Source organism: Tamandua tetradactyla, chromosome 14, assembly GCF_023851605.1.
Source record: "Tamandua tetradactyla isolate mTamTet1 chromosome 14, mTamTet1.pri, whole genome shotgun sequence".
NCBI lineage: Eukaryota > Metazoa > Chordata > Mammalia > Pilosa > Myrmecophagidae > Tamandua > Tamandua tetradactyla.
The window spans coordinates 90,277,375-90,292,527 of record NC_135340.1 but is presented as its reverse complement, the minus strand read 5'-3'; the positions used below and the strand labels follow the sequence as shown (position 1 = coordinate 90,292,527).

The following is a 15,153-nucleotide window of genomic DNA, read 5'->3' as shown; positions in this document are numbered from 1 at the left end:
ACATGCAAATTCAGTAACAACTGAATGAAAAAATATACATATAAATTCCATGTGAACAATTATTGTAGATGAACAAATAATGTATTTCCCAAAAATTTCTAAAATGATCCATCTGTATAAAATTCTCATTGTTAAAACTGTCTTCCAAGAAATTGGGAACATCAATGAATAATTCCTTCTTTACACTATTAAAATATCAATACACCACAACCTTTATTTGTATTGAAATGATATAAATTATAGTATTAAATCCTTTTCCCTACATTTCTTGTTAAATTAATATGTATACAAAAATAACGACATCTATGTGCTACATTGTAGTATTCTTAAGTGCTAAATACAGTTTTAAATAATCACAAAATACACATTAACATTGAATTTTTTAATAACAAAAGAGTTCTGCACATGCTAGGTACTCAATAACTACTTGTAAATAACAAAAGTAAAGCTTACCACTTCTTCATCTGAAAGTTCACGCCCTTGGATACTGCTATTCTCCCTCACAGCTTGTTGGTGCTTTTTCCCTTTAATGTGGCTATAAAGATAGACCTCTGAAGAGATCTAAAAGAATAAATTGTTCGAGTTACAATCCAAGCAATGTAATCAACATAAAATTATATCTAATTTTAAAAATTATACATTTAATCCAATATAGTGTATTCAAGTTATGATCACTTCGGCATTAAACATAAGGCTTAAACACACTTTCTTCAGAATACAATTCTGCAAATCAACTAGAAAACACATGCTCAAAACAGGCATGCCATCATAGCCATCCTTAACAGGAAGGCATTTACTTTAAGTGATTCAAGTTTTAGCAATGAAAATGCTGCTTTTCATATCTGTTCCTGCGATGGTTAGGTTCTGGGGTCAACTTGACCAAATTATTATGACCAGTTGTCTGGTCAGGCAAGGACTAGTCAGACAGTTGTTGCAAGTATATGTTGCGGCTGGCTGATAAACCGGAAGGCTGGTGTATTATTAAGTCATCAGTCAACTGATTACATCTGTGGTAGATTACATCTCCTACAATGTCTCCCACAATGAGATAATCCAATCAGTTGGGGGCTTCCCCTTCATCAGAGACAACAACTTCACAGTCTGCCCTACAGATTTTGGACTCTTCCATTCTCATGGTTGCATGAGACACCTTTATAAATCTCATATTTACAGTTCTCTCTTGTTGGTTCTGCTTCTCTAGGTTGGTTTTGTTTCTCTAGAGAACCCTAAACACAGATCCCAATACCCAGAAAGATTGACTTGGGATATCATTAAGCAGGTATGCATATATTTTAGGAGCAACTACACACTTCGGCACTTTGCACTGCTATTTGTAAATGGTGATACTATTTTCATACTATTTACTTTGCACAAAAAATTCTGAAAGAAATCCATGTTACTCAGTAGTCAGCTTAGTATGAATGTAGAAAGACCAAGAGACTATATTTCCACACTTTGATAAAACTTTAATAATTAATTATAATACAGCATTGTAATATTGATAACAACAACCTACCAGGACATTACAGAGAGAACATTGCTTCTTTCGTTCATAAGGGGTAAGTTTGGGGGCATAATCAGTATTTGCATGTCGGCCACTGCTTAACTCAGCAGCTTTTTCTTTTCTTTGTTCAATCTGTTCCATATGCCTCCGAATGCTTTCATCATGCTGTAGATGAAGTCAAAGTTAAAAAATATTAAAAATTATTCAAATTAGACTGAAAGCTCAGAAAAATAGTATTCCCATTAAAACTTCTAAAAATAATTAAGAGAATGTCAATGTTAATTTGTAAAGGGAGGACAAGAATTTATGTAAGGTGCTTCACAGAACTAGTACATGGGACATGTGAGGTAAAGACATGTAAATAATTGAAAAACATGAAATTTTCCTATTGCAAAGAGCTGCCTACATGTTTTATTAATGGAATGAATTTTCTCTAAAATATCAATCTACCATAATCTCCCAAGCTACAATTGTATAATACAAAAGCACTTAAATCATGTGAGATAAATTATAATAAATACATTTTAATTTATTTCTAAATTATTAAAATATATGAGCATCAGAAGCCTAACAGAGGGCGGGCCACCGTGGCTCAGCAGGTAGAGTTCTCGCCTGCTGTGCTGGAGACCTGGGTTCGATTCCCGGTGCCTGCCCATGCAAAAGAAAAAAAAAAAGCCTAGCAGCAATTCCTTCGAGTCATTTATGAAATGATTAGTGAAAAAAAACCTCTGTTTATATCAACGGTTTTACCCTGTTAAAATAAATGAATTTAGATTGCAGATAGCAGGTTAGAAATGTCATGGCCAAATCTTATGAGTCTTATCCAAAGAGTACAACACAAATTAATTCAATTTTTATTCCACAGATAAAATTTTAATTCCATTCTCCTGAAATTTCCAACAAAAATATATAATATTCCTGGGGGCGTGAGGGTAGTTCAGTGGTAGAATTCTCGCCTGCCATGCGGGAGACCTGGATTTGATTCCTGGCCCATGTACTTCCCCCCTAAAAACAAACACACAAACAAAAACTAACCAAAAAAATTTTCAACAAGTAGTGCTACAATAACGGGATACTCACATGGAAAAAGAATGAAATATGACCTCACCATACAGCATACAAAAAAGGAAAAATATATGATATTCCTACCTTGAGCTGAATTTTTTTCTGTAGCTCTTCCATTGCTTCTTGTTGAGCAGCTGTGAGGGCTGCCAATCGTTCTTCCCTGTCTCTGTAAGAAAAAGATAGCAAAAATTAAACACTCAAAGGCTTACAGTAATAAGCATAACAGAAATACAAGGAGGTTAAAAAATACAATCAGGATACATGGCTTATACAGCCTAAAGGGTTATTAAATAATAAAAAAAGTATTTTTTTCTGAATGCCTACTAAGTGTCAGATACATTGCTCATTGAATGTTTGGGAATCAATACAGGTTATTAGTTTTGAAAATGTGTTTCTGGACTGAGGCATGGGTTTAAATATTAGCTCTAGGACTCCATTTAAATATGGCATATTGAAAACATACATTTATCACTGTTCTCTTCTAAGAGGATAGAAAAGGCATAAATTAAGGGCAGAAAAGGGAGGAAACAATCATAAACAATATAAACCAGTATTTCAGAAACTCAAAAGCAGACCTCAGAAAGGTAAAACCTAAGTTTTGAGGGAGAAACTAATAAGCAAGATAATTCTCCCAGTAAAATTCCATAAATTTCAGAAAGTGAAGAAACTAGTTACAAATGAAGTTGGGAATAAAATTTGGGGATGAAAACAGATTGTTCAAAGCCTTAAAGAAACAGTCAAGTCTCCAAATCTCCTCCACTCTGGCAGAATGCTGGGAGATTCTTCCCTAGAGAGGTTTACCAAACAGACCTTAAATTCAAGGACACCAGGCTAGCTGAGAGTACAGACTATACTAAAAACAGGAAGTTTAAGTAAAAGACTACATATTGTAAAGGTGAGAAACATAGGTATGAAGTGGGGATAGTCAGGAGAAAACCTCATCTTCTTTAGTAGGGAATCAAATAATTTCTAAATTGAAAACTCACAAAATGTAAATAGAAATATGTTATTTAGAAACATTGAAGTAAATATCAGACAGCTGAAAAACAAATGTCTTTAGCTTAAAGAGTCCAAAGTAGTTTGTTAGCTAGAGAACAGTGATAAATGTACATTTTCAATATGCCATATTTAAATGAAGTCCTAGAGCTAATATTAACCTGTCACTGAAGGTAGAAGGTTATAGGACTAGGTCATGCTGTATTTCCTTACAAAATTATTAATATTATTTGATTTTATAAATTACAAAAATTGTATTTATTTATTTTTAATACAACATTAAGAGTAGGACTTCTAGCTATGGAGCAGTGAAGTGATCAGTGAATCCTCCCCCAAAATAGCAAGTATAAAGCGGGACAAAAATATTAAAAGCAAACATGTATGGGGTTATACCGGCAGTGTTCGTGATTCTCAACGGATGCAAGTGGCCTAAGGGTACAAGGACTGAGGAATGGAAGTGGGAACTGTGGTGTTTACGTGCAGTGACAACTGAGTGGCTGCAAGAAAGAATGAAGTTGTGAGGCATGCAACTAGGTGAATGAACCTTAAGGACGGTATGCTGAATGAAATGTTAGAAAAAATAAAAAGGCAAATATTCATCTAGGGCAATATATAAGATTCTACAAAAGTTCCATGCACTACGGTAACTTTCTAGACACCTACAACCTCCAGATGAGTCCCTGGACAAATCAAGTCCTGAAATCTAGAGAAGTCAGTCTCTCCAGAACATTAGCTATATCCATTGCCCTTCCCCATTTTACTGACAACCTCTTCCAACATGAAAAAGTTAGAATGGCCATAGGCCAAATATCCGTAAAGAGTGGGACAGAAAGATTAAAGGTGATGGTGGAGTTATACAGAGAAAGTAGGGTTTAACAAACAAATATGACTGCTGAATCATTATACTGATATTTCTTTTAATCTCCAGTCTTGTAGAGCAGCTAGAAGTTAAAACCTAAATTGGTAGAACTGTAACCCATACTAAACTCTGAAATCTGTTCTACAACTAATTGTTGCAATGTGCTTTGAAAGGTATTGCTTTTTTTGTACATATGTTATTTTTCACAAAAAAAAGAAAAGAAAGTCCTTTTTAAATATTGTGGCAGTTAGATTCAGTTGCCAACTTGGCCAGATGAAGGTGCCTAGTTATGGTGCTGTGAACATGAGCCAATGATACGTGAACCTCATCTGTTGCTCATTACATCTTCAGTCAGCGAAGAGGCATGATGGCTGTAGTGAATGATATTTGATTTAATTGGCTGGTGCTTAAATGAGAGAGTTCAACGTAGCACAGCCCAAGCCGCTCAGCATACCTCATCTCAACACTCACAGCTCAGCACAGGCCTTTGCAGGTGCAGAAAGAAATCACCCTGGGGAAGTTGTTGGAACCAGAGGCCTGGAGAGAAGGCCAGCAGAGACCACCCTGTGTCTTCCCACATAAGAAAGAACCTCAGTTGAAAGTTAGCTGCCTTTCCTCTGAAGAACTAAGGAAATAAATCCCCTTTTATTAAAAGTCAATCCGTCTCTGGTGTGTTGCATTCCAGCAGCTAGCAAACTAGAACAAATATATTCTTCCTTCTAGCCTCCAACATTCAGGAAGAGCTAGAAGGAAAAATATGAGATGATGGTATGGTAACCCAGGACAAACTCTGGGATCTGTCCATAAGCATTTGTTGAAGAGTGCTTTCAAAACTAATGCTTTTTTCTTTCTTTGCTTTGTATATATGTTATATTATACAACTTAAGAAGTTTTTTTTCTAAAGGCAAATATCATGTCTCACTCATATGGATTGACTCTAATACACAAACTTAGAAAAAATTTGAGAGCATGGGTTATCAGGTTGAGGCCTACTGTAAAGTGTCTTAGGTTGTAAGCTCTTACAGTAGTCACATACATTGAGGAGTTGTAACTGCTATTTCTAAATTCTGAGATACTAAGCTATTTGTATATAACATGGTTGTTTCCTAAAACTTCAGGTATTTATGTGACACCTGAGACTCAGAGTTAGAGGACTGAAGCTATAAAAGTTGTACTATCCCACTCAGCAACTGCTAAAAATGCTGAAAAAGTGATCAGACATCAAGTAGAGATATGAATGAAGTTGATCTGGATAGGACTAAGGTATACCAGAATACTAGGTAAAGAATTAGATGATTCATATTTTCAAATTTCAACCTCTGTGTGAGACCAAAGGGTGAGATGTTTATCTGGTGCAAAATTTATATCTTGGGTAGCGTATTACTTAATTTAACTTGCATGGTCAGTTTACTTGAAAACCGTAATTACAAAGAATCTTGAATAGGGCGTGATATCTTGTTGGTTTTTACAAGTTAGTGTGATGCCCCAATATATTCCAGGGTAATTTAGGAAGAGAATAAAAAGTATTTACAAAGTCCCCTTGTGGGCCTGAGGAGAAAGGAGAAAGTATCGAACTTCACCATCTGGGAATTCCTAATGTTCTAGCAAGCAGTGGGATAACCAATTCAATAGGCTGAGCCCTCAATCTTGGGGCTCGCCCCTATGAAGCTTCTTCCTATGAAGGAGAAGCTAAGCATATTTATAATTAAGCCTAAGAGTCATCCCAAGAGAACCTCTTTTGCTGCTCAGATGTGGCCTCTCCTTCTTAGTCAATTTGGCAGGTGAATTCACTGCCCTCCCTGCTACATGGGACATGACCCCCAGAGGTGTAAGTTTCTCTGGCAATGTGGGTTCTGCTCCCAGGGATGAGCTGGGACCTGGCATCATGGGATTGAGAAAGCCTTCTTGATCAAAAGGGGGAAGAGAGAAATGAGACAAAACAGAGTCTCAGTAGATGAGAGATTTCAAACAGTCGAGAGGTTATCCTGGAGGTTATTATTACACATTATATAAATATCCCTTTTTATAGTTTATGGTGTATTAGAATGGCTAGAGGGAAGTACCTGAAACTGCTGAACTGTGTTCCAGTAGCCTTGATTCTTGAAAAAGACTGGATAATTACATAGCTTTTACAGTGTGCCTGTGTGATTGTGAAAACATTGTGTCTGGTGCCAGGGTATGGACAGATAAGTTAAAAAAAAAAAATAAGGATAAGTAAATAAATAAATAATGGGGGAGAGAAAAGGTAAAAAAAATGGGCAGACTGAAACAACTTTGGGTCAATGAGGGGGACAATTAGGGGTATGAGATGTATGAGGTTTTTATCTGGTTTTTTGTTTTGTTTTTCTGGAGTGATGCAAATGTTCTAAAAATGCTCACAGTGAAGAATATATAACTATGTGATGATATTGTGCCATTGATTGTATAACATGGTTAGACTGTGTGTTTGGATATTTCTCAAGAAAAATATTTTAAAAAAACATGTCAGATCCTAGTGCATTTCCTAATATGTTATGTAGATAGCTTGGTTGAACACCATAAGTACATGGAACCTTGGGTAGGACACGAGATTTTGTTGGTTTGTCCAGAGTGATGCCCCAATGAATCCGAGTGATTTGATCAGTGAGCAGAAAAGCATTTGAAAAATCCCCTTTGGGGAATGGTGAGAATGGGGGAAAATTTAACCTCCCTAAGTTGAATTCTTGATATTCTCACAAGCAGTATGGACAACCAAAGCTATAGGCTGAGCCCCCAGTCTTGGGGTTTGTTCATATGAAACTTAACTCCACAAAGGATAGGTCAAGCCTACTTGAAATTAGGCCTAAGAGTCACCCCAAGAGAGCCTCTTTTGTTGCTCAGATGTGGCCTCTCTCTCCAGCCAACACAACAGGGAAACTCATCACCCTCCCCCTGTCTACGTGGGACATGATTCCCAGAAGTGTAGACCTTCCTGGCAACGTGGGAACAGAAATCCTAGAATGAGCTGAGACTCAGCATCAAGGGATTGAAAAAAACCCTAGAATGAGCTGAGACTCAGCATCAAGGGATTCAGAAAACCTTCTCGACCAAAAGGGGGAAAAGTGAAATGAGACAATGTGTCAATGGCTGAGAGATTCCAAACAGAGTCGAGAGGTTATCCTGGAGGTTATTCTTACGCATTAAGTAGATATCACCTTGTTATTCAAGATGTAATGGAGAGGCTGGAGGGAACTGCCTGAAAATGCAGAGCTGTGTTCCAGTAGCCATGTTTCTTGATGATGATTGTTTTGCTGGTGTACTCAATTTCAGGTAAAGGACAAACACCTGCAGCAGCATTTTTAGTGAAAATAGTGGACATGGTAACGAACGGCATGGAACACTAGTCACATTATTTGCACCAGCTAATCCACCACCAGTGGTATTTCATTAGGACTTGCAGGACTCAGCAAGTAGCTATAGTTGCACACACAGCTCAGGTTTGGGACACCAACATCGTTAAGATACACAATTGTATAAGAAAGGAAAAACAGACACTCAGGTGGAATCCAGAGAAATCCATGTGCAAGCTTGCTATACAACCTCCAAAGGGACCACACATAGCACACTATTCCCCCAAGCAGTAAAATGAAGCAACATGTGCACAGTGTATCTGCCTAGGGAAGCCCACTTGAAACTCAGAGTCCAAAGTTTCTGTTAAAGGCTGGTCTCATAGGCACTCTCTGCCTATCTACAACTATCAAAATTCCATACTCCCAGGAAGAAAATAGGTATTCACAACAAATGACTAACTTGTACAGAGTCTAGGCACAACACAACAGCCTTATCAGTAACAGAGAAAACATTTTGAAAATGTTTGATAAAAAGGAATGAAGTTCTGGGGGTGTAAGGATAGTTCAGTGGTAGAAGTCTCGCCTGCCATGAGGGGAAAACCGGGTTCAATTCCCGGCCCATGCACTTCCCCAAACAAACAAACAAACAAAAACAAATGAATGAAAAACCAAACCAAAAAAGAAAAACTCAACAAATGGTGCTGCAATCAGGGGATACTGACATGGAAAAAGAATGTAATGTGACACCGTCCACAAAGCATACACACAAAAAAGGAATGAAATTCTGATACATGCTACAACCTGGATAAATTTGAAAATATCATGATAAATGAAATAAGCCAGACATAAAAGCATAAATATCATCTGATTCCATTTATACAAAATATCTAGAAAAGGCAAATTCAAGTGGCCGAAGGTAGATTAGAGATTATAAGGAAACTTTATGTATATTAGAGGTTATAAGGGAACAGGGGTTGGGGAAATGGGAATTATTGCTTAATTGGTATAGAATTTCTCTTTGGGATGACGAAAATGTTCTAGCAACAGAAGGTGGTGATGGTAGCACAACACTATACAAGTCATTAATACCACTAAACTGTACACTTAAAAATGGTTAACATGGTAAATTTTATGTATATATGTACATACATGTTACCACAATAACTTTTTAGAAAGCTATATAATTTCCATACATTCCAGGCTGACTAAAGGACTAAGCACATGTACAAGAAAAGCCAGAGAAAGCCCAATTAAAATTGAATGCCAAGGCAAATTTAAGAACTGGATGAACTTTGAATGTGCTCTCCAGCCAAGTCACAAACATATCAGTAGAGGATGGATGCCTTACATGCCCAAGGGGTTTGAACCTGACCTCTGCCTAAATCACTGGCAAGTGATTAAGCTATACAGACAATGGAACAAGTCCAGGAAGTACAGTAAAATAATAAGAATAAGGAAAAATAAAGCGGAGACATCAACTGCTGCATACCATAGGTGGGAGAGATTCTGCAGTTTAAGTCAAGGCAGGTAATTTTAAATATGCAACAAAGCTGCCAAAATATATTATCTAAAATAATCATGTTTCAACAAAACAACTGAAGTATGACAATGCTTAGGGAAAAAAGGCAGTAAACTGAAAATAACTCTGAATGGGCTAATACATTGGATTTATCAAAGATATAAAACAGCTATTATAAAAAAATAAATTCATCAGCAGGCAGAGTTCTTGCCTGCCATGCTGGAAACCTGGGTTCGATTCCCAGTGCCTGCCCATACAAAATAATTAATTAAATTCAAAGAATTGAAGGAAAGTATCTCAAAACAATTAAATAAAAAAATGATGACAATGACTCAACCCAGAAAGAATTTCAATAAAGTAGAAACAATTTTTAAAATTCCCCAATAAAGGGACCCAGAATTCCTTAAAGAAACAAATGAACCTAGGGCTGCAGCAGGGTAAACACAATATGAACTGGAGCATCTTATAGTGGCAGAAAGAAGTGTTCAAAAAGCAAAATGATGGAATATGTTAAAGGGATAAGAGGATCCCGATGGCCAAAACTGGAACAATTTGAGCAACAAAAAGATAAAATAGTATTATTTTATACCAAAAGTATAAAATAAATATTGATAAATCTATTTTTCAACAAAAATAGGCAAATATCCTACACAGAAGAATTTCAAATAATTTATGTAGGTACTCTTCTCTTAAGAAGGTGAAACATAAACTTCCTAACCCTTATACTTAGTGTCCTGCTTCCAAAGAACACAGTATAGAGAGAAAGGGGAACAAAAGTAAAGTAGAAAAATGCTATCCTAGCCAGATGTTCAAGGTTAACAGAGTTACTGGTAAGTCAAGCTGACAGTACCTATCCTTGATATATTAATAACAACAGTTCACCTCAGTGGTCTTCCTGCCACACACTCACAACTCCAGCCTAATCATGAGAAAACCATTATACAAATCCTAACTGAGGAACATTCCACAAAATGCCTGACCACTACAGTTCAAAACTGTTAAGGTCTTCAAAACCAAGGAAAGTCTAAGAAACTCTCACAGCCCAGAGGATCCTAAAGAGACATGACAATTAAGTACCCAAAGAATTATTGGTCAAATACTTCCCAAATTTGTTGAAAATTATTAACATACGAATTCAAGGAGCTTAATTAACTCTAAGTAAGATATACACAAAGAAAATCAACCTAGATTCTCATAGTCAAACTGAACAAAGATAGAGAAAAAGAGAAGAATCTTAAAAGCAGCAAGAGAAAAACAATTTCTCACGTACGTGAGAAAAAACAGTATGACTGGTGGATAATTTTTCATTAGAAATAAGAGAAGTGAGAAGATTCAGAGTACTGAAATTATAAATGGTCAATCAAGAACTCTACATCCAGAAATACTATCCTTCAAAATATGAAGGAAAGATAAAGACAATCCCAAAAAAGCAAATATCAAGATAGTTAACTGAAAGCAAACCCCCCCCCCCTTTAAGAAATACTAAAGGAAGTCCATCAGGTTAAAATGAAACAACTCCAGAGGTTAACCAAATCCACAGAAAAAAGGCAAGTAAACCAGAAATTGCGCATATTTACATAAAACATTAAAAAAAATGAGTAAACATAAAAGAATTTGTTTCACTTATTTTCTTTAAAAATACGAGTACATAAAGAAATTATTATAACACTGTATTGTTGCGCTTATAACATATACAGGTGTAGTATATTTGACAATAATAGCACAACGTGAGGAAAAATAGAGCTATATTGGAGCAAAATTGCTGTACTTTACCAGAATTAAATTGGTATTAATGTAAATAGATTGTGGTAAGTCGAGATGTATATTATATTCCAGAATTCATTATAATACACTATGACCAAATCAGAATTAATCCAAGAATGCAAGGTTGGTTTAAATCCAAAATATCCAAAAATGAATTAAGGTAACACACCATATTAATAAAATAAGAATAAAAACCATATGATAATCACAATAGAGCACAAAAAGGAGAAGCATTTAACCAAATTCAAAGCCCATCCTTGTTAAAAACTCTCACCAATATAGAATTAAAAGGAAATTTTCTTAATTTAATGAATGGAACTATGAAAATTCTAGCATTATACATAATGGTGAACAACTGAATGCTTTTCCCCAAACATCAGAACAAGAGAAAGATATCCAAAGTCAAAATCTCTATTCAACATTATACTGAAGTTCTAGCCATGCAATAACATAAGAAAAGAAGTGAAACATAGAGAAGATAGGATTTAAGCAAAAAAAAAAAAGAAGAAGAAGTAAAACAGTCTTAATTGCAGATGGCATGAACCTTTAGGCAGAAAAATTCTATTTAAAAACTACTAAAATTACTAAGAAGGTTTAGCAAAAACTAGGTCATAGAAAGAAATATATAAAAAAATCACCTGTATTCTATATAAGAAGAAAAAGGCAAAGCTGAAATTAAGAAAACAATTCCATTCATAATAACTTCAAAAAGAATACATAAGAATAAATTTAACAAAAGAAGTGCAAGACCTATATGCTAAAAACCACAAAACATTTAGTAAGAGATATTAAGGGAGTTTAAACAAATGGAGAGATACACGGTGGTATATTAAATCATTAACCTTAATTTTTGGCGGATGAACCCATTTGTGAACAGGACGCTTTGAAGATGTATTTTGTGAACTCATTTGTGAACAAGATCTCCTAAACCCTATTTGGGTATGGCCAAATTGAATCAGGTTGTGCCTTAATCTGTATTACTGGGGGCCTTAAATAGAGAAGCCAGAAACCAGAAAAGCCACAGTAAGAAGTCAGAAATAAGCAGAAAACAGAAGAGCAGACAGAATACAGTGATGGCTATGTGATGGGAGACAGATGCAAGCTAAGGAACCCTAAGGGTTGTGGTTATCGACTATCTTTTGGGAAGATACAATCAAGACAAAAAAATCCCCAAACTGGGCGGGCCGCGGTGGCTCAGCGGGCAAAGTGCTTGCCTGCTATGCCGGAGGACCTCGGTTCGATTCCCGGCCCCAGCCCATGTAACAAAAAACGGAAAAACAAAAGTACAATAAAACAAGAAAATGTTTAAAAAATGTTTCCCTTTCTTCCTTCCTTCCTTCCTTCTATCCTTCCTTCCTTCTCTCTCTGTCTTTCCTTTAAAAAAAAAAAAAAAAAAAAAAAAAAAAAAAATCCCCAAACTGATCTACAGATTCCTATTAAAATCCTTGCAAATTCTTGGTTACTATTTTGTAGAAACTGATATGCTGATTCAAAAATTTACATGGAAATGGAATTTTGAAGAATAAACTTGGAGAATTTATACTACCTAATTTCAAAAACTTTGCTATAAAACTACAGTAACAAGACAATGTGGTATTGGCATAAGGACAGATATACAGATTAATAAAACAGAAAAGAATTCAGAAATAAACCTTTACATTTACGGTCAAATGATCTTCAGCAGGTGGCAAAGCAATTCAATGACAAACGTATATCTTTCTTTTTTTTTTAATATTTTTATTCTCAAACTTTAACATACCAACATTCTTGACATACATTCTATACATGATGTACAATCAATGGTTCACAATATCACCACAGAGTTGTGTATTCATCACCATGATCAATTTTTGAAAACGTGCATCACTCCAGCAAAAGAAACAAAAAAGGGAAAGAAAGCGTTCATACAAACCACACCGCTTATACCCTCCTCTCATTGACCACTAGTATTTCAATCTACTCACTTTATTTTAACCTTTGTTCCCCCTATTATTTGTTTATTTTTTAATCCATATTTTTTACTCATCTGCCTATACCGTAGAAAAAAGGAGCATCAGACACAAGGTTTTCACAATCACAAAGCCACACTATAAACACTGTATCATTATAAAATCATCTTCAAGAAACATGGCTAGTTTATAGTTTCAGCTATTTCCCTCTAGCCACTCTAATATACCACAAACTAAAAAGGGATATCTACATAACGCATAAGAATAACCTTCAGGATAATTTCTCAACTCTGTTTGAAACCTCTCAGCCACTGACACTTTATTTTTTCTCATTTCTCCCTTCCTGCTCTGGTGGAGAAGGCCTCCTCAATCCCTTGATGCCAAGCCTCAGCTCATTCAAGGATTTCTGTTCTACGTTTCCAGGGAGGATTTACAACCCTGGGAGTCATGTCTCACATAGGGGGTGCGGGGGGGCGCAGTGAGTTCCTTGCTGTGTTGGCTTAGAAAGAGAAAAGCCACATCTGAGCAACAAAAGAAGTTCTCGGGGCGGGGCGGGGTGTGACTCTTGGGCCTAGTTTTAAGTAGGCTTAGCCTAACCTTTGCGGGAATAAGTTTCACAGGGACAAACCTGAGGGTCAAAGGCTCAGCCTATTGATTTGGTGGTCCCAACTGCTTTCAAGAATATCAGAAATTCTCCAAATGGAGAAACTGAATATTTCCCGTTTTCCCTATTCCACCAACGGGACTTTGCAAATACTTTATTCACTGACCAAATCAGCCTGGAATTCATCGGGGCATCACACTACCATGGACAAACCAACAAAATCTCATGTCCTATTCCGGATTCCATGTGCTTAATGTGTTCAGTTAAACTGACCATACAAGTTAAATTAGGAAATGCACTAGCCAAAATATAAATTTTGCACCAAATAAACATTTCTCCCTTTAGTCTCACACAGAAGTTGAAGTTTTAAAATATGGATGCTATCATCCTTTATACAGTCTTCTGATAAACCTTAGTCCTATCCAGATCAGCTTCATTCATATCTCTACTCAATGTCTGATTACTTTTCCAACTTTTTAAACAGTTCCTGTATGGGGTACTGCTGACTTTCATAGTTTCAGAACTCTAACTTTAAGCCTCAGCTGTCACATAAATACCTGAAGTTTCTGGAAAAGACCAGGTTATATATAAACAATTCAGTATCTCAGAATTTAGAATAAACAGTTACATCTCCTGAATATATGTGACTGCGGTAAGAGCTTACAATCTAGGACCCTTTACAATAGGCCCCAACCTGATATCCCCTGCTCTCGACCTTAGTTCACTGAATTTTTACATTAGTCCATATGATTGAGGTATGATAATATTTGTCTTTTTGTTCCTGACATTTTATTCAACATACAGCTCTTAAGGTTCATTTATCTAGTTGCATGTCTTACAAGTTCAATCCTTCTTTGTAGCTGCTCAGTAGTTCATTGTACGTATACACCATAGTTTCCCCTTCCATTCTTCATTCTTTGTACCCTCAGGCCACCTCCATTCATTGTAGACCACAAACACTGCCATCACAGACACCAGTGTGAAAATGCCAATTCATATTTCACATTCAGCTCCTCCACGTACATATGGAGTAGGAGGGTCTCAGGATCATGTGACAAACCCCAACTCTAACCTCCTGTAAACGACCTCTCTGCCCTCCAAGGGGCTGCACTTCTCATTTCCCTACCGACAGTGAATACGTACATCTCTTACTTTGCATTTTCTCAAGCACTTGCTTCTCTGTGTTCATTTTTAAATAGTTTTATTCACATATCATACAATCCAGCCTAAGTGTATAGACATGCCTTCACTACCTTCTTCTATCTGAAGATATTTTGTTTTCTTCCACAAAGAATCCATACCCCTTTCCCAATCCCCCTGCCTGCTGACCTTTAATTTTGACATAATGCCTCTGTTACAGTCAGTGTAAGCATATTACAATGTTAACACTGACTATAAGACCCTAGTTTGCATTGATTGTGCTTTTTCCCATATATATAGTATATCTTTCCAACAAATGGTTTAATAAATGGATACCCAAAAGCAAATGAATAAATTTAGATCTTTATATTATACCATGCATAAAAGTTAGTCTAAAAAGAATTACAGACCTAAATGTAAACATTTGTAATGTAAAATATAATTT

The 15,153-nt window shown here is 36.1% G+C and overlaps 1 protein-coding gene across 9 annotated transcripts in view; it reads right to left on the bottom strand.

Annotated features, from left to right (window-relative positions):
- The window catches only part of SCAPER (S-phase cyclin A associated protein in the ER), a 678,157-nt gene that overhangs the window by 354,454 nt on the left and 308,550 nt on the right, over positions 1 to 15,153 (bottom strand). For all 9 annotated transcript variants that reach the window (XM_077128470.1, XM_077128471.1, XM_077128472.1 and 6 more), the window contains 3 exons: positions 2,654 to 2,735; positions 1,517 to 1,669; positions 454 to 561 (listed from right to left, as the gene is read on the bottom strand). In XM_077128470.1, coding sequence (XP_076984585.1) covers positions 454 to 561; positions 1,517 to 1,669; positions 2,654 to 2,735 — 343 coding nt within the window. The remainder of the gene's footprint in view (positions 1 to 453; positions 562 to 1,516; positions 1,670 to 2,653; positions 2,736 to 15,153) is intronic.